This window comes from Calypte anna, chromosome 2 (assembly GCF_003957555.1).
Source record: "Calypte anna isolate BGI_N300 chromosome 2, bCalAnn1_v1.p, whole genome shotgun sequence".
Lineage (NCBI taxonomy): Eukaryota > Metazoa > Chordata > Aves > Apodiformes > Trochilidae > Calypte > Calypte anna.
In genome coordinates, this window is record NC_044245.1 from 70,003,152 (window position 1) to 70,023,989 (window position 20,838).

General features: G+C 41.2%; 1 protein-coding gene across 2 annotated transcripts in view; it reads right to left on the reverse strand.

The window, feature by feature from the left end:
- RELCH (RAB11 binding and LisH domain, coiled-coil and HEAT repeat containing) overlaps positions 1-9,985 on the reverse strand; it is a 72,248-nt gene extending 62,263 nt beyond the window's left edge. Inside the window, exon 1 of one of the 2 annotated variants that reach the window (XM_030445841.1) lies at positions 9,326-9,985. In XM_030445841.1, coding sequence (XP_030301701.1) covers positions 9,326-9,833 — 508 coding nt within the window. In that variant the 5' untranslated portion in view covers positions 9,834-9,985. The remainder of the gene's footprint in view (positions 1-9,325) is intronic. The other variant, XM_030445842.1, reaches the window with a different exon arrangement.
- Positions 9,986-20,838: the final 10,853 nt, after the last annotated feature.

Consider the following 20,838-nt stretch of genomic DNA (forward strand, 5'->3'; position numbering starts at 1 on the left):
AGAAGCTAAAAAAAAAATAGACCCCACTGCAACATTCTTCAACATAGAACTCATGGACTATTATTTAAGGTATTAAAATATCACGGGCACAAAACAGCAGAAGCCAAGGAAACTTAGGACAGAGACTATCTTGGAGAAAGAATAAACTTCCTCTTGCATTTCCTTGCAGATGCTTAAGCCCCATATCAGTACTCAAAAGCACGTTTGTGTGCTTTTGAATAGGGGCAAAAGGGATAGCATTCGCAGAAGATGTGGAATAATGTGAAAACCTGAAGAGTGCTAATGGAGTCCTTTCTACATTAAATTAAAGAACTGGACATCGTTAACACTTTAAAAAGTGCTCACTTCACAATTTATATTTCTGGATGCATTATGTAGCAACCGAAACAGATGTATTGTGCAATATGTTGTGCAATTCAAATGAATAATTGAATTAAACTATTTAATTCCCCATAAATGATACTGCAAACATCTTTAAGCCTTAAATTTAATAAGACAACTGTTGTGCAATATTAAGTCTTAAATGGCTGCTGCATTTAAAACTTCAGGTATGTTTCAACTTGTTCTAAGCTTACTAATGTTGGATGAGACAGCATTTGCTGGATGAGCAAAGCAAACTTGATTCAAGGCAGCATATACCTGATATAGCATAAAACTTTTACAGACTTAAGTAGCAATTTTTTTAACCAATCTGAACTTGCAAAGTACATTTTACCATATCAATGCATTCCACATTACTATGGTAACTCTGAAATGGAATTAACAGCCTTAAAAGTAATTAATTGCATTCAAGCACTGAATTCTAAGCACCCAACCTATCAACCTTGTTTTGCAACTGCAAGTGCCTCTTTTGCTCTCTCATGGATGTTCTTGATGAAACCTGAATTTTTGAAGTTTGTAAATTCTGAAAAGTAGTCATAAGACCACCATCAAATGAAAAGGAAACTGAGATACTACAATAAAATTCACTTACAGGCTGTCAGAGCAATCCACTTAGAAATTACCTAGAACTGGCATTCCAGATGATGAGATAATATTAGGCCATGATTGGCAATTCAAACCAGATTGAAAAAAGATGATTCAACACATTTACCTACCTCCTACTACTGACACGTTATGAAATGTCTTAGTATATAAATGTAAAAAAACTGTAGCTACCTGGAAAAAATTAATCCATGCTTGTTTGCCAGAAACAGCAGAAAAAACCCCAAACCTGTCACCAGATATATAAACTGCAGATGTGTTGCAGTAAAAAGACATAAGCCTCACTACCATGACAGGAAAGTAGTGGAAGGTCACAAGAGAGATTAAATTAGAAGTAGGAAAATAGAGAGGTAACAGTAACCATCTTAGCACAGAAATAATGCACTCACAAGTAGGTTAAAATGCATAGATGCATCTGAGCTGGTCTCGTGAAGAGCCATAACCAAAACCAAATGCTGCCTCTGGGGGGAGGCTTTCTTCATAGACAGTCTCAGGCAGCATCCAAATTATTTGCATTTGAAAGAATTAAGACGGCCCCGCACAAAGCGATCTGAATGTTGCTGCAGTGAACATCGAGGTCCTCGACCCCGAGGTCGACAGCCCCAGCCTGTCTTGCTACCTACGTGCTGTAGTGTGCAGCACTGAGCACCACAGCATCCCCAAATTAAAAAGCTGAGGGAGAAGCATGGCACAGAGGCAGTTCCTTCAGCTCAAGGCCCCAGCTGGCTTCAACAGAAATCAGAAAGGTTCAGCAACATCAAGCTAACTCTGTATGTCTGATGTTGCAGCACTGCCTTTCCCTAAGTGCCTCGATTAACTTGCACTACAGTAAGGCTTCTTCCATTGTCTGCAGTAACCAAGCTTTCTGCTACATTTGTGAAAAATTATATTAATCTAGTCCTTAAATAGCTGCCTTTGATGAGGGACTATTTAAAATTAATAGATAACACCTATCTCAAGTCTCAAGCACAGATTCTATGAAGAATTAAAAATATATAAAAAAACCCCAAACTATCTAGAAACAGAAGCATCTCTCTTACTTAGCAAAAGTTGAGTGAGTTGGATCTGTCCAGCCTGAAGAAGAGCAGGCTTGGGAAGAGTCTCATCAATGTGTATAAACAGCTGAAGGAAAGCTGCAAAGAAGAGGGGTTTTTATCAGTTGTGCTCAGTGACAGGACTGGAGGCAATGGGCACAACCTGAAATATGAGACTTCCCTTTGAACATCAGGAAACATGTTTTCATTTAATGTGAGGGTCACCAAGGGCTGGCACAGACTGCCTAGAGAGGTTGTAGTCTCTCCATTCTTGGAGATACTTGAACAGCTGGTTGGACACAAGTCTTGGCCATCTGGCTGCAAGTGGCCCTTCTTGAGCAGGGGGATTGGACCTGCTGATCTCCAGAGGTCGCTTCCCATCTCAACCATGATGTGATTCTGTGATTTATTTTTGCAATTTCTTTTACTTCACCAGTTTTGTCAAATGACAAAACAGCTGATAGCTCTCTCTCCCTTCCAACATCAAACCAAGATGAAGAATTGTTTGTTATGTAAATATGAAGTTCTTATTCTGTGGGTCTTTACGTAACAGCATTTCCTTCAATTCAACAGCAAAGAAATCAGTTGCATCACCACCTACATTATTGCAGGAAAGGATGAAGTAAATTGCACCTCCCCTGTGGTGGAAGGAGGAAAGAGTTTGGTATTTCTCCAGGACTTTTCTGTCTTAAAATAAAAAAAAAAAAAAACCCCAAAAACCCACCAAAAAAAAAAAAAAATAAAAAAAAACTAAAAAAATTTTTTTTTTTTTTTTAATTTTTGTCCAACTAACACAATATACTTTGTGCCGTGTCTAAGGCACAGGCATCATGAATAAACTACAAAGCCCATAACCTTTACTGAGTTACTCAATTTCAAATGATGTTAGAGGAGAATTCAACTCAGTTTCTCAAACCCGCATCTTTACAATACACCAGAAAGCCAAATACAAGTAATAAACTGAAGATGGAGTTATAATTTTCAAAACACAGCAGCATAAAATTCTTTACCTTTACATACTTACAGGAAAGACTACTGATGCTACATTTTAAGTAGTCATATATATATATATACAAATTACCACACTCAGAATTTGTAACAAATCTTAGTTTAGTTTGAAAGTAGAACTTCCTGATAGATTATTTTTCCATATTTACAATAATTCTGATTTTAGTGAACACAGAATTCTAGTGTTTACATATTTAAAATTAACAGATGATGGACTATGCATACATATCAGCTTCCAACACTGCTGATATCAATACATATTTGGTCATAACTTTGTCTGTAAATACTAGACAAATCTTTTCATATCAGGCAATGAATTTTGTACAAGATTTCCAGCAAATGCACTCTCAACAGATCAGAACTTACAAGTCACATCTTCAGTCAATAAAAAGATAATTCTCAGTGGAAAAAAAAAGCTACAGGAAACTTCAACAAATTTATATGGAATTAAAATTATATACATGGGACCTTAAAAAAATTTTCCACAGTTGGTTTTGGAATGCAAAGCAGTAGTTAATCTTATTGCTGTTTCCCTCCAAATAAACAAAAAGAATTAAAAATCTCTCCTTTCCCTTACAACAAAACCTCTCCTCCTTCAGCACAAAGCCTGCTCGATCTGCTGAAGCTTTCAACGAAGGCATGGTTAAACTCACCCATAACTGAACTAGTTAGAGTGCCTATATATAGAAGTTCATGTCTGCCTTCCCCAGCAAAGAAAAATAGCAGTAACTCTAGCACAGGAATAGAAGCTAGGGCTAAAGCCAATGAATTCCCCATAGTGTACCTGTAAAACATGCAAATACATTATGGCATGGTAAAATACAATGTGGACACATAGTACACTGGCTGCTCAGTGGTAACTTGGTATTTGCCTGCCTAGTACCAGTGGTTACCAGCCTGTCCTTTGCCCAGTGTCATGCTTACCTCATGCTACCCTATCTTGTTAGTTCTTCATATAGCTACATCCTTAAGGGGATTAGCCTGTCTTCTTCTGTTATGGTTACCTACCATAACATTTCAAATAACCACAATGCAGATACCAGCCAAACCTTAAACTATCCACTCATCCGTCAGAAACAGCTTCCAGCAGATCTGGTTTCACTCATTTGACAACTCCAGCAGTTGCAGAAATTTCAAAATAAGAGGTTTGTAAGCTATGAAGTGCATCTTGTAGTGTAACAAGGCAACCAGGTGCCCCTAATTGCCAGGTAGTGGGCATGAGCTTGTGTTAAGCCCACCTGTGCCTGATTAGGGCGGGTCCCAACTGCACATGAGCAGGACCAGGAGGCCAATAAAAGGTGAGTCCTGAAGCACAGGCTCAGCTCAGTCCCAAGCTAGCCAGCAGAGAGGCCAGCTGCTCTTGGAGTAGCAGCACCGATCTGGGCTAGTCAACTCTGAGAGCTGTAGGCTTGGAGCATTGCTCGTGAGTCTCTGCTGGAACACCTGGTTGGACCTTGAAGCGCCATTCCCTAAAAGAGGTTCGTCTTGCTACAGCATCTCACTGAAAACTTTTCAGAAATAAGGGTCAGTAAAATGGAGGTGGGTTTAAAGTAGTCACAACTGGAGAAAGTAGCCGAAAGTCAACCTCAGTCTACTATGAAACTTCTCAGGTCTCACAGGCAATGTTTTCTGTCAGGACTACGGGGAACCCCGCTCCCCTTTCCTCAACATTACATACAAACCTCTTAACTCTTCCAACTGTTTCCTGTACTTGTTTCAAAGAGACAACATTCACTCTCCTGACTGACAACAGCAACTTCGATTACCTATTTATCCACACTTTTCCATTCTTACTAATAGGAGCACCTTTCCCAAATGAGGTATAGAAAAAATGCTGTCTCACCCACAAGTTGTCAACCCACCTGACAGCACCTGGAGAGGCAGCCAATAAGACCATGTATTTTTACTGACTTTCATAAAGAAACAAACAAAACACTTGAGCTGACAAAAACAAAAACCTAACAAACAGACAGTCATTAGAACAACAGAATTAATTTGTCTTCTTCCCAATCTTATTTAGACTGCCATTTAAACTCACATAGAATAAACTGTTCTGAAGTACCCCTGTTCTGCTGTATATTCATACAAAACAAAAATCTGGTCCAACACTGATCATAACAAGGCCCTGCACACAGTCACAATGTCTGTAAGGAAGGAAATCTTGTTACCAAGACACCCCTTTCCCCCAAAAGCATAATCACCACGCTCTTCCCATGTGGCTTCTGCCAGTAGGCTGTATTTGAATTTCAAAGGCTACAAGCAAAAACTGTTACTTCACAATATCTGGGAAAAAAACCCAAACAAAACCACACAACCCCAAACCCCCTAAACTGTAAACAAATCCAGGAGCTTACTGTGAAGCAGAAGCAATATTTATTATTTATGTACTCAGATTAACTTAATATGACTGGAAGCAAGACCCCAAAGAACAATAACTTTATTTCAGAAATAGTTAGAAAAAAGTCATCTGAAAAGCACAGATGTAACATAAATGTTCAAACTCAAATATTTCTTTATGATTTTCATTAAAGCTATTCCAAATTTTGGGAATGTTGACCTTTTTTAGCCATCAAGAAAAAATATATGGCAGATTTTAAGACTAAAGCTAGTTCCAACATCGTGCACTGGAGGAAACGGCACTCGCCAAGCACAGCAATCAAAGGACATATCAATAATATACACACACACAAAAAAACCCCCCAAAAACTCAAACCCAAACCACATTTGTTCACCCACTATGTTCAAGCTTGAATTACAGGCATACATGCATATGGGAAAACATTGAGGTTCGGGAGTAGGGATGAGGCATCTGAGCCACAGTTTTATTTCTAAATTTAAGGTGTCTCCATTTGCACTGTAGTTGCCTATGTGAAGATGATAGGCTAGGGGACACCAATTTGAATTTAATACGTAGGTGCTAGCCACAGCCTTGTAAAATATCTTGAATACTGTATGAGGGAAGGATTTCCAAACCATCTCACTGAGGAGCAGCATTAGAAAACCAGTACCAAAATGGTCCAGCAAATGTGGAACTACTGCTGTTGAAAACAATGGAAGACACTGTCACAGAAGTTTTGGAAGATCTAGCAGAGATACAGGGCATGAAGGATGACTGCACACCAGTGCTGTGCAACTAAAGGAAGACTGCCAGCTTCTTCACACAGTAAAATTTCTTCAAACTAGGAGAGCAAAGCTGCCAGACAAAATACACATTTCCAAATTTTTCATTACAATGTATCTTTATCTCTGTTTGCAGCTATCTGGAAAACGGAAGGGTGTTTTTGCAAAAAAAATTAAGAAATCCTAGTCATCTGACTATCGTTTGCTTTTGTAACCAAGTGCTCTGAAGCATGACTCAAAGACAAAACAGCTTCTAAGTCAATAGCTGACCATGTGACACCTGCTGATTAAATCCTATGATCATTCATTAAAATCTCTTTATAGCAGTCTCTGAGGAGAAATACAAGAAAAACCAAAAGAAATTCCATTCTCTCAAAAGGGAAAGATTAAGAACAACCAAAATAAATTCCAGCATGCGCTCATACATATTTTATCTTGCTTAAAAGGATTCCAAGAAGTGCTAATGAACACTTGCACTGGAATTCTCCCCTTCTGTATAAGAACACACAATACGAAGCTTTCCATTGCTCCATGGAAAACCTCAGGCAGCATTCCAAACATACTTCACATTCAATAAGAATTGCCAGCCCCACTTTTTCCGCATCCACTCAAATTATCAAAAGGCTCAGTGTAAAACCATAGAAATTCATCTAACTTGGGTGCAGGGAAGAGCAGGTGCGATGCTTGTGCTGATAACAAATTATGGCTTGTTTTTTAAACTGACACCATTAAGAATTTTTTTTCACTGAACCATACAGTTCAAGCTACCTTGAAATGACAACCATGCCAAATTACACTACTTTCTACATCAATTGCTTCTATGGAAAAAACTATTGTTTTACTCTCAAATACCTTTTGGCCCATCAAAGCAACAGAAGGCACCTCCACTATTCTCACACACTCTCTGCAAGTCTCCAGATGAAGATCCATGAATGTGGGCACAACAGACTGCACTTCTCAACAGAACTGAGCTTCTTCACTAACTCAGGAAACTATCCAAACTTACTTTTTGATAGGACAAGTTGCTTAATACTGTAGCTAAATCCAACAACACCTGAGGCTTAAGAGGAAAGTGAAAATAACCCTGGAAAAAACCATACACTTTTCAGCCCATTAGAGTCCTTTGCAATCTACTTGTTAACATTTGGAAACTGGCTTAAAAAAGAGACTATAAGACTTTAACAGCTATTCTCAGCTATTAACATTAGCCAGACTCAGGCACTGACCTAACTGCTAGCTCAACACTGGACTCCAGACTGCAAGATGGTCCAATCAAGTTCAAAAATCTGAGTTATAAAAAAATTTTTCATTGTTCTGTATCTGCCATCTTTCAATGTCACCTGTGTAAATTGCCTTTTGAATCCCTGTCAAGACAATAAAACAAACAAACAACAACAACAAAAAAACTTTGAAAAGCACACTCTGACCTGCTGTAGATAATGAATTTCAAGAAACTTGCACTTAACCCTTAGCCTAAGGCCTAGCATGATATTTAATTTTAGCACACCTTATTATTATTAAACTGCTCCAAAGTAAGTCTTAGTCCCCCTCTTTTCTCTCTTTCCTGCCTTCTCCCCCCTGTTTGAATGTCCCACTACCACCCATCATTTAGCAAGTTACCACAATAATAATTAAGATGTTCTTAATTATGTATACCTTGGTATAGAATTCCAAGAGGTCATTTTTTACATGCATACCACCACAGTTACACCGAGTACTATTTTTCTAATTCCACTGGAGTATGCACATTATCAATAACTGGAAACAACTTATCATGTTAACAAGAAAAAAGAAAGTTTAATCAATTGGATGAATTGACTGGAATCCACAAGGGAGCTGCTTTTAAAGAAGCAGGAATTTATGTCTGTTCAAAGCCTTGAAGCACAAGTTTTTTCCAGTATTCACCCAACTTACCATGAGAAAGATCACACTGAAGCTCTCAGTTGGACAAAGCCAAGTATGAAATTCTAAATGTTCACAAACAAGATAACCAGAATATAAACAACACAGCATGAAAAAAACCCAACAACCCATACCAATTTTTAAAGGTACTAAAAGCAGTAGCAATGGGAAAGTCCAGATGTCTCCCATGATGCTAGCCATCTATTCATACTACTAGTTATTTCCAAATCTTAAGCCTAACTGCATGTCTCTGTAACATTAGAATTTAAAAATGAACAAAAATTTGGGAATAACAACAAAATAGTTCTAGGTCTCTTAGAGTGCACATAAATAAGTATTTATGCCTGCTAAGTGCAGGCCCTTCCATTTTACTACATCCCATGAGATCATTAGGTCCTCAAAAGTCAGGTGGCTGGGCAGCTTCTCCCTCTCCACATCACTTCCACCAGCTACTTCATTTTTAGAGCTCTAAAATTCTTGACAGTGACACTGACAAGATACAGAAGCAATTTTATTTGAAATCATCTGTTAAAACTCAGAAGTTTTTAAGGCCAGCTAAGTGTCATCTGTGACACTTTTTCTTGCAAAAGCTATACTAACCTAATATATTTCCCACTCCCTAACTTCAAATGCTAAATGGTTGGCCAAAGGTGGGCAGACACTTGATAAACACCCCAGAATTAATTACAGGAAACAGTGTATCAGTTGTGCATGACTTGTGAAGCTCAGACCTATCGCTGGATGGACTTAGCCATCCCAAGGCACCTGGCTGAAATATTATGCTGACTCCTGACACCCTATTTTTGACAGTGAGACCCTATTTTTCACTTCGAATGTCTCAACCACAGGTTAACACACAACTCTTTCCCCAAGCAGCACCTGACATCTCTCTTGATAACAAGCACTGAAGAAAGTACAAGAAACCCTAAGACAGCTAGAAAATTAAAATCGGAGTTCCCATCCCTCACTCTTTTTCCACACTTGGCACAGGCATGACCTTCACGGGAAGGCTGAGGCTCGATAAAGTAAGGCGAGTGGGACCAGAGTTAACACCGATGCTGGCACCCCATCCTCTCAGTCCCAGGCTGTCCCGCTCTTACAGCCTTCCCCATTCCCGCACGCAGGATACAGAAAACAAAAGAGCGATGGAAAACGCCTGCCCCGGCGGCCCAGCCACCTTGGCACCACAGCAGGAGGCACCCCCGCCCGCCTGCCCCGCTCCCCGCCTCTGCACCACCTGCCCCTACCCTCTTTCTCCCCGAACCAGGGTCACTTACTGAGCTGCCCGGCCCCGGGCTCCCTGCCACCCGCTCCCCCGAGCAGGCTGCCGCTCAGGGCCCCGCCGGCGGGCGGCGTGCCGCTTTGCCGCTCGAAGTTGCCCGGGTTGGAGAAGAAATCGCGGAGCCGGGGCAGCTCCCGGCCGCTCTCTAGCAACTCCGTGTGCAGCTCCAGCGCCGTCAGCAAGAACTGGTCCCGCAGCAGCTGTGCCGCTATCGCGTCCATCGACAGCCGCGACGGCTCCCCCGCGACGGGGCCCGCACCGGCCCCGCCGCCCGCCCCCGCTCCGCCGCCGGCATCGCCCACCGCCGCCGCACGCAAACCGGGCAGCTCCTCGGGGCTCCCCGCGGAGGCCGCCGACGCCTCCTCCTGCTGCTGCGGGTACAGCGGCCCGCCCGGCTCGTTGCTGCTGCTGCTGCCGCCGCCGGGCCTGCACTCCTCGGGCTCGTCCTCCTCCGAGTCGCTGAGGAACGGGTTCACACTGCTGCCCCCGCCCGCCGCCGCCATCTTACAGCCCGACACCGCACGACCGCTGTCAAGGCGCTACCGCGGCAAAGCCGGCACCGAACCGCCGCAGCAGCAGTCGCTCCTAGCGGGGCCGGGGTCGCTGCCGGCGTCCTCCGCTGCTGCGGGCGCTGCCGCCGGCGGCAACAGCGACTCCGGCCCCTCCTCCTCCACCGCTGCCGCCACAGCCTCAGCCGCCTCCCCGCGGCCCCGCTACCGCTTCCGGATCCCCACTCTCGCGAGTGGTTTCCCCGGCCAACCAGCGCGCAGCGTCGCTGCTCCCGGTGCCGCCCCGTCAGTGCCCGGGAGGCGGAGGCAGCTCCGGGCGGGGCCTGAGGGAGAGGGAGGCACCGGGGAGGGTGTGTGGCCAGGGAGCGGGGAGGGCTGAGCGGAAGCGGAAGCTGACAGCGGGAGAGAGGAGTGAGTGCGTGCGCACTGAGAGCTTCCCGGGGCGGGAGGGGGGGGTGGTGGGGTCGCGGTTCGGGAGGTCCGGTTCCCCCAGGGGTTGGGTCACTGGTGTGGGGATGGGCGCTGCCCTGCGCCTCCCGGTCACTGCCTGTGGGTTAAAGGCCCCGGGCCCAGGCTCCAAGGCAGCCGTCAGCTGGCCCGATGCCCCGGTTGCAATGAGCCGGGACAGTGTGGGGTTGCCGGGGAAACCGGCTCCCTCCGAGGACCCTCGGGCTGGGAGGGTTCCGGGGCCCCGCATCCCCTCCCCCCCCCCCGGCCATATCAGGTGTGCCTCATAAGCTCGGAATTAGGGATGGTGCAAGCATGGGCGGTGATTAATTGCGTATCTGGAGGTATCACGATGTCACTATTAAAGGGGATGTGGTGGCGGTACCTTGTGTGTTACCTGCTACGAAATGTGTTGTGTTTGATACCGAGGAGTGTGCAGTTCGATAGGAAAGAAGCAAAGCATTGGTTTCTGTTGTTTCTTAGAGAATAATGCCCTGTTCCCATTCCCACTCTACATCCAGGGGCTCTCTAAAGGTGATTCACAAGGCATTATTTGCTTTACTGAGAGCAAAAATTGCAAGGCAAGCTTAATAAGTAAATAATGATAGTGTTTAGTAATGATACCAGGATGTTTCAGGGTGTTCTGAAGTGGCTTCTGCAAAACAAAAGCGTGAATCAAAACATTTTTGTAAAATATTTGCATTTGAAAGGGCTTCACTAGTATTATTAGATGTAGAAGCAGTATTCAGTATTCAAGCTTTGTCTTCAAGCCCTGCTATTTGTGTCATGTTAGTATGCTGTAGAAAAATAGCATTTTCTTCTGAAGTTCTAAATTTGGTAAACAATGCAATCGGTTTTGCATTCTGTGTTAGAATTAACTTTGATTTTTTTTTTTAATTTTTTTTTTTTTACTAAGTATTTTATGTTGTCCATATTATACAAAAGAAGAGTAAATAGTGGATTCCGAACTGGTTGTAGAGTAAAATAAAATCATGGTATATCGAAAATACTTTAAAGTTTGACTCAGAACACAATAAAAATAAGAACAAAATGTTTACTGTTGCTACCCCGGTGAAGGTAGAACCCTTGAAAGAAATCTTGTGGGTTTTCCGTTCCTTTTTGAAGAGTTACATGCATCTTCAGTATGAACTTGTTAAACATCCTGATCCTCTGTTTCTTCCTTTAAAATGGATGAAGAAAACTCATGTCCTGCAGTAGCCTCTAGCGGCGGGTGGCAATGTTTGCAGGCGACTTAAAACTTGTCAAAGGCGGTTGAAATGCTAAATTCTGCTTTTCTTTTAAGAGCCCCTCTTATACCGATTCCTGTGTGCTGTAGCAGTAAAGACTAATTTTTATCATCCTCCCTCATTTAATGTTAAAATTATTTCTTTTGGTTTTGGTACTTCGCAAGAACTTGGTTTGGGTTTATGAAACTAACTGAAACATTTACAGGTGTCACTCGGTTACTCTGAAATAGTTTATAAATGACTGGTATAAAGTTAACACAATTGAAGAGTGTATTCCAGAGCTGAAGGATGTAGGGAGAAAACCATGCGTTTAACAGTATGCATGAAAACAGTTTCTTATGGTAGACCATAAGGGTGTTGAAAGCCTAGTAAGGGGAGGCATAGCACCCTGGAGTATGTGTGAGGCAGAATAAGATTCATGAATTGTGGATGGAAAACATTATATAGGTCTACTTAAGGCAGGCAGCTATGAATTTTTTGCTTGATTTATTCAATTCTTGATTGCTCATCAAACTACTTTGACTAGAGTTGATGTTTTCTTCTAACTTTTAAGGGACTCGGGTTCTGTATTGGAACAACAATGTACCTAAATACACCTTGGGACAACTGGTTTCTAATAGGATTCTGTTGGTCTGAGTATCCAAAATACAAGGGGCTTGTTGAAAAAAAGCTTTTTTTGGAGTTTTTTTTTAGTTATATGAGTGTTTTTTTCAGTCTGTGCATGGTATTCCATGGACTTTTAAAATTTCAGTTGTTAAGGTGGAAAATAGAAAAATGTCAGTCTTTGCTTTTACTGTGTTGGTTTTGGTAGGAGTGTTAAAACTTGAGATAATGCTTCAAAATTTAATGAATTTAAACAGAGGACTAGTTTCAGGTCCCTTATGCTGTTTGGTGGGGTTGTGTGTATAAAATGTGCTTTCTTTCTCTGCTGCCTTGGTGCAGCATCAGCTGGTTTCATGTTGAGTGGACTGTTTGCCATAAGGGGTTTTTGTTTCAGGATCTACAGACAAGGCTGATATGCCTTTTAAAAATAATTCTATTGGATTCACATTATATTTTCTTATGTTAAGTACTTGAAATCTGTTAATGTGTTCCAGTGAGTCCTACGGTGCAGTAGAGCAGCTTTTTTTTCATCTGATTGGAGTCCAAATCAAGGCACAGGGAACAAAATAATAGGGGTAAATCTGAAGCAAATCTGATTTCTACTTAAAAATAACACAAATCTTTGAGTTCTGCCAACTCTTGCTTAAGTCTTTTTTAAAAACTGATTTACCTGAAAGAATAGTTATATCTGTATGTTTAATTAAAACCAACATTTACCCCCCTTTCAAAAGAAACTTTAAAGAAGTTATTATTTTTTCTGTTTATTTTCAGAAGTTAATAATAATTTCAGTGTGCTGTAAACTCTCTAACCTCAAAAATATTGATATTCTGCAGGAGCTAAAGAATGCAAGTGTTGAGACTCAGTGATGGTAGTTTGTACTTAAAGACCTCTGCCATTTCTCTGCAATGGTATCTGTCCCAGTTTTAAGGGGAGGAAATTTTAATGGGGAAAGCACTTAATAGCGACCTGTGTATTAAATGCAGACATAGCTTAACCCAGAGAAAGTGACTTTAGAAAGTGTATGTTAAAATGGGATCTGAAGAAAAAGTAGTTCAGCAATGAGAAGGGGGTCTTGGAAATATTTTCAGCCTCACCAAAAAAGGTGATCATGTCGCATGAAGTCAGATGAGAACCTGAATCAAATAAAAAAACCTCTCCAAATCCCTGTGAATAAAAATTTGTTTTCTGCCTCTGAAACTGTTGCTTTGAAGCATTACTGTGGTCAGGAGTTATTTGGAAGGCAGCCGTGAAAAATACAGTGAACAAACACACTCAAAGGCTGAGGAGTATTTTAGAAAACTTGTTCTAGATTCATGATGTGTGTATGATGCTTTTGTGAGAATGAATAGAGAGCAGGGAGTGCTCTTACAGTTCAGTGAGGAGACATAATCTGGGAATAAAAGAGGTGACCTTTTATGACACCCACAAACACTAGAGTATTGAATTGCGTGGACTCCCTTCACCCTAGTCTGGAAGATGGAGTTTCTGTTTGGAACTGCAGGCTGCGCAGAAAGCTGTTGTAGAGGTCTGTGAATGAGCTGGTGTGCCTTGCTGTGCCTCACCATGCTGAACAACGGTGCAGATGGGGAAGAGAAACTGAAGTATGAAAGTGATCATTGTAGTAATTCTTTAGTTTTAAAGGTGCTAGACTAAACCGAAAAGCTGTTTTACCTAAATTTGTTAATGTGTCTTTTATTGGAAGCTTTGTGGAGGTAAAAACACTTAAGGTTTGACATTTAAAAGGTCTTGCTTACTCCAGTTGCTGCAGAAGCACACATCAGATTTCAGAGATGTTGCTGTACTGACTCTGTGCCACTGCCTTATGCTTCTGAGGGTTGGCTGCTTCACCTTAATCCTAAAATTAGTATTTGCACACAGTTTTCAAAGAAAAACCTCTGGTTTTCTTATAGAGCCTGCTGTTCTTGGAGTCGTGTTCAAATATGATGGAAAAATAGAAGATATTTGACCTGGTCTCTGGAGGTAGTCATGCAATAAACTATGGTGTTAATAAAAGGAATACAAGCAGTGTGAGATACAGGCTTCAGAGAACAGTTTAGGAGTCGGAGCACATGCTTTGAATGTGCTAAGTGAGCACTTGCTGGGAGGAGATGCAGTCCTGTCCTGGTGCCAGCACAGAGGTTTGTTTTGGGAAATAGTCTAGGGAACTAAACTACAGCAAAGTTATCTTTACTCTTCCTTCCTTTTTTTCCTTGAGATTATTTTCAGTTGAATTCATTCTCCAATCTGCTTGACTATGCAGTTGCACAGATGGCTGCACCAGCCCAAGGAAGAAATTTGGCTGAGGAATAAGAGGGCAGGAGCAGAGGAGGACGGGACAGTTCTGTGCAGCTGTCCTAGCTTAGTGTTCTTTGAAGTATTTCTGACTCTGAAGACCTCTTTGTCTTCTAACTTGTACTCCCATGTCATGTGTCTTTGTAGCAAAACCTGGTAAAATCTGTTTCCTTTACTGGTCTTAAGTATTTTGGAAAACATGCTTTTAATTACAAGCAAATTCCTACAGATAGTAGGAACTGCTACTCAGAAGCCAATAATGGATTTGTTCTGTCACCTCAAAACAGGCTGGTTGTGTCCCTGAAAGCAGATACTACGATAGGTAGACTTTGCCCTTATATTCTTGACTTGAAACTGTATTTGGTATATCTTCCATGATAGTAATTGTCTACTCTCTGTAATCTTCTAGGTACCAGTGTTGCATCACTCCCTTCTTTTTGTCTGCAAGGAGATCAGGAAACTAAAAATGATTCTTCATTTGTGGGTAGGGAAACATAAGAACTGGAGAGATGCTGTCTATCTTTTTTCTCCATGTTTCTGGGTCTCTAACAGTTTTCATCTTTTTCTTAGAGCTCTTTTTTCTACAATGAAACTATTGCAATTTTTGTTTCTCCCAAAGAAGTTTAGGTGGTGGAGAGTTTTCATTTAAAATCATCAGTGCCCCATATTGCAGAGCAAGAATAGTTGGGTTTTCAAGGAACTGTTTCCCAGCTATATTAATTATAATACACAATCAGCAGCTGGAAAATAAAGGCATGTCATATAGAAATGAAAAATGGCCTGGCTTTGTAAGCTCACGGGGTTTTTATAGAAGGTGTTTACAGGTTGATATATAAAAAATTATAATTAATTACTTTGTTAGTAGGAGATTGCTTTAAGAGCAAAAATAGGTTTGTTTTAAAAAGAATGTCAATATTTCAGACTGCAGTAACCGATAATTTGAGTGGGTTTTGTGTCCTACACATGCTTGGGAAAATGCTTTCTGTGTACGCACCTTGCAGCTGTGGCTGCTGGTGGAAGAGGTAAAGAGGTGACTGCTTTGAGTAAAGATTTCTTACTAGAAGTCAAAGTATCCCCGAACAAATACTGTGTATACTTATTCCTTGAGCAGCCAAATGCCTCAAGGTGATGTAACCCATCCCTTTTCTATTTTTCTGTGCTTTACAACTGATCATTGTGAACAAAACTGAACAAACTGACGTATGTTTCAATTGGTGATTGAAGGACTTGGAGAGAATTTTTTTTTTTTTTTAAGAATAATTATTATGTCCCTTGAGCTTATTTACTACGAAGCAATACATACTACCAGCATGTTTTCCGGGTGGAATTTCCCGGGTGGAATTTCTCTCTGCAGCGGTTTCGGTGCCGGAGGACGGGCCCGGGCCCGCGGTTTCGGTGCAGGACCCTGGAGAGCGCCCGGGCCCGCGGCGTGGCGGGGAGCAGAGTTGTCCCGAGTGCCCCTGTCCCGGGGTTGGGGGCATCGGGCATCCCGCCCCTCTGCCCTCGCAGGCTGCACTGCTGAGCTGTGCTGCTCGATGGATTGTGTTGCCTGACGTGTCTCCTGCAGGGGTTGTTTTCCCTGGGTATCCTCACCTCAGGCTGTAAAGGAGCCGTGGTCTCAGTGCGTGGCTCGGCTTGCCTCTGCCAGCGTCAGCTTTGCTGTGAATTGAAGGTAAAGAGGGGTAAAGTTAGAGATTGGATTACACGTTATATTCACACGTAACTAAGGAGTACTTTTGGACTCAAAAGCTCCTAAGTTGGTTTTGGAAAAAAAATAAATTGCTTTTTAAAGGACGGGAGCCTATAAATTAAGCTACTTCTGTATTTCTTCTGCTGAAAGTATTTACTGTTAGCACAGAAGGTTAGCTTGTGGTCCTTTTTTTTCTTTCAAATTGAAGCTATTGGAAAATTGGCATACAGAAGCTTATGTCCAGAACTCAACAGATGTGGCTTGTTACTGTTTGACATAATTCTTACTTATTTGTAATGACTGGCAGTAATAAAATGTAACTTAAAAACCAAGCAACTTCTGTCAGCTTTTTTTTTTTTTAACTTTATTCATAGTAGGTTATATGAAACACACTTTAAGCAGTGTTTTGTTGTCAAAGTCTGTTTTCTTCTCTGTGTATAAACAGAATATATTTGCAAGCCAGTTTTGCAAATCAAGCTCAACACAGCTGAAAATCACTCTTTTTCCAGGCTTTTCCTATGTGCTCTACCATAATATTTGCTATATGATTTTAAAGTGTTTGATTCTTGTCCTTTTTATTGCTAAGGGGAGAAACTGTGCTGCTTGTGTTCTACGAGGTAGTTTCATTGCAAATATTTTTTTAATGTCTTGGGGCTTTCAGCTGTGGGTTGATAAGGAAGGCTCCATTGAGAAAGCCAGGCTGCTGTGGCAAGCTCTCTTCCGTGTACTTAACATTCTCTTAAGGACCACTTGTCCCTTGACCCTAGCAGCTGTGGCCGCCAGTGGGTTGGGTTCTGATAGATGCTCCCAGGCTGACATTCTTTCCCCTAAAGTATCCCATGGCACTTGTATTATGAAAAATCTGTATACAAGATCTTCAAACAGCACAAGAAAAGCTATGACAGAAAAAAAGTCCTTATTTTCTACAAGAATAGTGAAGTATTCCAGGGTAAGGCAGTACACTTTTGGCAGCACAAAAGAATTAAATACTTCATATTGATATGAAAATATGGTGTTAAGATGCAGAATGGTGGTGCTTGAGGAAGACTTGCTGCTAGAGTATTACTGACTGACTCCCAAGTCAAGAAGTACTCAAGAGGATTTGCAAAAACCTGTGAAAACAAGTGTAGGCCCCCAAAATGTTGCCTTTTGAAACAGCCTATTTGCAGCAAAACTACACAGGGTTTATTGTTGCTGGGTTCTTCTTTTTCTTCCTTCTTCTTTTCTTTTTCTGTCTATCTGCATAGTGAAGAAATGTTATATTGAATTTTGACTCTGTTTTTAATTCCACTTGTGGAGAAACAAGTGTTAGCAAAAGGTGATGCTCTTTTCTCTTGCATGCTTCAAAGTAGTCACCATTTCTTAAAGAAGTACCCTTGTTCCCTTTGGCAATGCTGTCTTCTTGTCTCTCAAGTATGTTGTTGTGCCTGGGATACTTGTGGATAGGTTTTTCCATGTTTAGAGGATGATTTGGAGAAAGCTGCATAGGCTGGTGTTGGGGTAACTGATTTGCAGTATGTTCAAGTATTAGGACACTTTGTGTTTTCCTTTTACCTTGCTGGCCATAGTGAAGTTTCTCAGTGGAAATTTTTGGCAAAAGACTTTTCTATGCAGACAGAGTAGTTTTGATTATCGAGTGACGTTAAAAAGAAAATTAAATATGCTTTGAGTTCTTTGCCTCAGGTTTGATGTTTTTTACTGAACTACATTTAAAATTTAGGACATATCATTTGTTATGATAATAATTAAAATGCACAGTCAAGATGTTGAATCTGAAACAGTTTTAAACAGATGGCTTCAATTACAAAAGCCACTTCAGCGCAAGAACAAGTGGAAATACTGTAGTTGCTGTTTCATTGTCTGGCTGAGCATGTTATGCCTTGGTAGAGAAAGGAAATAGAATTCTGGAAAGGAGGAAAAGGGACTTGATCACTATCCCACTTCTATTCACCGTATTATTATATGGTGAAATCAAGATGAGAATTTTGGGTTTCCTATGGTTAAAGCCCTGTAAAGATACAAGAGAGAGTTACTCTGAGACTGGCTGGTGAGTCTTTTGTATAAATTTATTTTTTGCAGTCAGTAGGTCTAGGTACTGTGACAGCAGAAATGACCTGATTGCATTTCTTGGGTAAGTATAACTCTTTAAAATTCTAAATCAGTAAAAGAATATAGTAGGGACTGCTAGTACCATCTGAGATGATGTATGGCTGCCATACCATGCAAAATACTGTCACTTAGACCACACAACTACCAATTTGCTGTCCTGCCCTAAGCAAAAGGATAATTTTTTATGTACAGACAAATTGTATACTCTCCACTTTGACAGTTTAAATTGCAAAATACACAACACTGTTTAGCTGAAAAGTGTGTTTGTCAGCACCAAATGTAGCAGACATTCCTGTAATATTTTTTTTCTGTAAAAGATAGTTGCTAAGGCCATTGATGCTTATTGAATATGCATTTCCAATGAATTTTCTTCATCTTAACCAACAGATTTGATAGCACTAGTGAAGCATGATGCCTTCAAAAGAAATTATTAATGTCTTAAGCTTTATGTCTTGACACTTTATTATCCTTAAAAATGCATTCCCACCAATGGAGCATATTCCATGTATTATTGTGTCTGTGTTTTACTGCATATTTGAAGAAAGAAAAATATAAAAGGAAAATGCTCCATTTCTCAGGGAGAACTGTGGTGTATTGCAGAACAAGTATGGTTTTCTTTGCCTTATAAATAATGCTGAGAGATTATAAATTCAGAGGAATGCAGCTTAGATGCTGATTACTTAGGGGAAAAGAGGGTTGCACTTAATTATGTCAGCCTTCCTGTTAGGGACAAAAAACCCAGTCTTCTCAGCAAGTTTTAGATCAGCTTACAAAGAAGGAAAAGCTCAAGTGAAATTAACTGCCAGCTCCTTTTCTCTGGTGGCTGGGTGTAGGTGGCTTATTGCAGCTGTCTTGCTCCCCTGCCATCGTCACAGTCTGTGTTTTATTTTTCACGCTGACGTGATTGTTGGGTGAGGAGCTTGCAGCTACTAGCAGGGGGGTTGGATGTTGATAGGTGTGAGTACAAAAAGAGGGTCTTTTCACCCAATCTGCCACCAGCCTGGAGCTGAACTTTCTCTCTGAGGATTCTAATAAAGCTGCTTTTCTAATCTGTGCAAATTGCTTTATTATGGAAAAATAATTACTTGAGGTCACCAGGTCCTTGCTGCATTTCTTTAATCTCCTAGACTTTAAGAAGGGTGTCTACTGGTTCTGCCTTGTTGTCTCTGAGAATGGTCCTGTGTATCTGCTCAGGCTCTTCTCAGCTCATGTACAACATCCAATAAAGTCAGAAGATCTGAAGTCTCCTGAAGGCTCTGGCTTTGCCAGAGCAGTGCTTATTTTCTGTTCGTGTGGACAGCTTGTGTTTGACAGGCAGTGAATAGCTTGGTGAACCCTTAGTATTTTTCTGTTAAAGATCCAAAAAGAGTCTTTATTTAAGAATCCATGCCAGCTTTGTGTTGTTAGCTCCAAAGTATTTGAACAAAAGGTACCTCACTGGTATAGCTGACATTCTGGAGGATGGACAGTATCATCATTGGGTCTGTATTTAGTTTAGGAGATCTCAAAAGTTGGAGAAAAAATGTAGTAAGAAATAATAAATGTGAGTCTCAAAAATGTTTGCTGCTTGGGATGAGTTCGCAGAGTGAACTGTGAACTGGCTGTCTCAACTGTTTTATTACAGGTCATGTGTTTGGGCAGTAAGAAATGGCATGTGGTAAGGAAGTTGCAACATGCTCCTCTTAGTTATTATCTACAAGACTGGAAACTTCATTCTTGCCTTTTTGTTTGATAAGCTGTGGCTTAGCAGAATTAAGTAGAATAATACAGCTAGGATTTGGGCAAAGCTTGCACTTTACTTTCTCAAAATAAGGACTATGGGAGGTAGCACTCTGAGTCACTTTATAGGATTGTCTGAAAAAGCGTCAGGAGACACAAAAATGCTGAGATATCCTCATCTTAAGTTTTCTTGACAGAAAGATGCAAAGTACATTTTCAAGTGACCAGTTTATTTACCTGCTTTTTAGGTGGCCTGGCACCTGAGGGCAGAGGCATTTTTGCAGTGGTTATATTTAGATCTAGTTCCTTGTTCTCCCAAGAGAAAAAGGGGTGGGTGTGTTCAATACATTGCGGTTTTTCTTCTCTTGACAGGCTGTGGCTTTTTCTTGTAAGATAGTGCTTAATCCACTGTTTTGCTTTCTTTCCTTGTTATTTCTTCCTTTTGGTGTGCTTTGCATGATTTCTGCATGATTTCAAATCATCAAGCACAAGGCTCTATGGAGAAATTTGCTCACAATGACCTCAATAACAGAGAGGGAAAGAGAGAACTAAAGGGCTCTTTTTTGTTGTTTGTTTGTGTGGTATCTGACAGAAGCTGGATTTCATCTCTTTAACTCATGGGAAAGAGAAATAGTATACAGATTAGCATGTTTCCTGCTAGGGCAGATGCATATTCCTGGGAAGCATTAGTGGGACTTCCTCTGTGCCTAGAAGGCATGAGAGCAGACACCATAGGCTTGAGGAATATCTCAGCATCCAAATTGTGCTGGGTTAGCTGCTCTTCCCTCTTCACAGGCAAAAAAGCATTCCAGGGGGCCAGTGCTTCCATTTGCAGATTCTCCTGGTTCTGAAAGGCCTCTCAGGCCACTTGCAGGATCCTGCTCTGCCTTT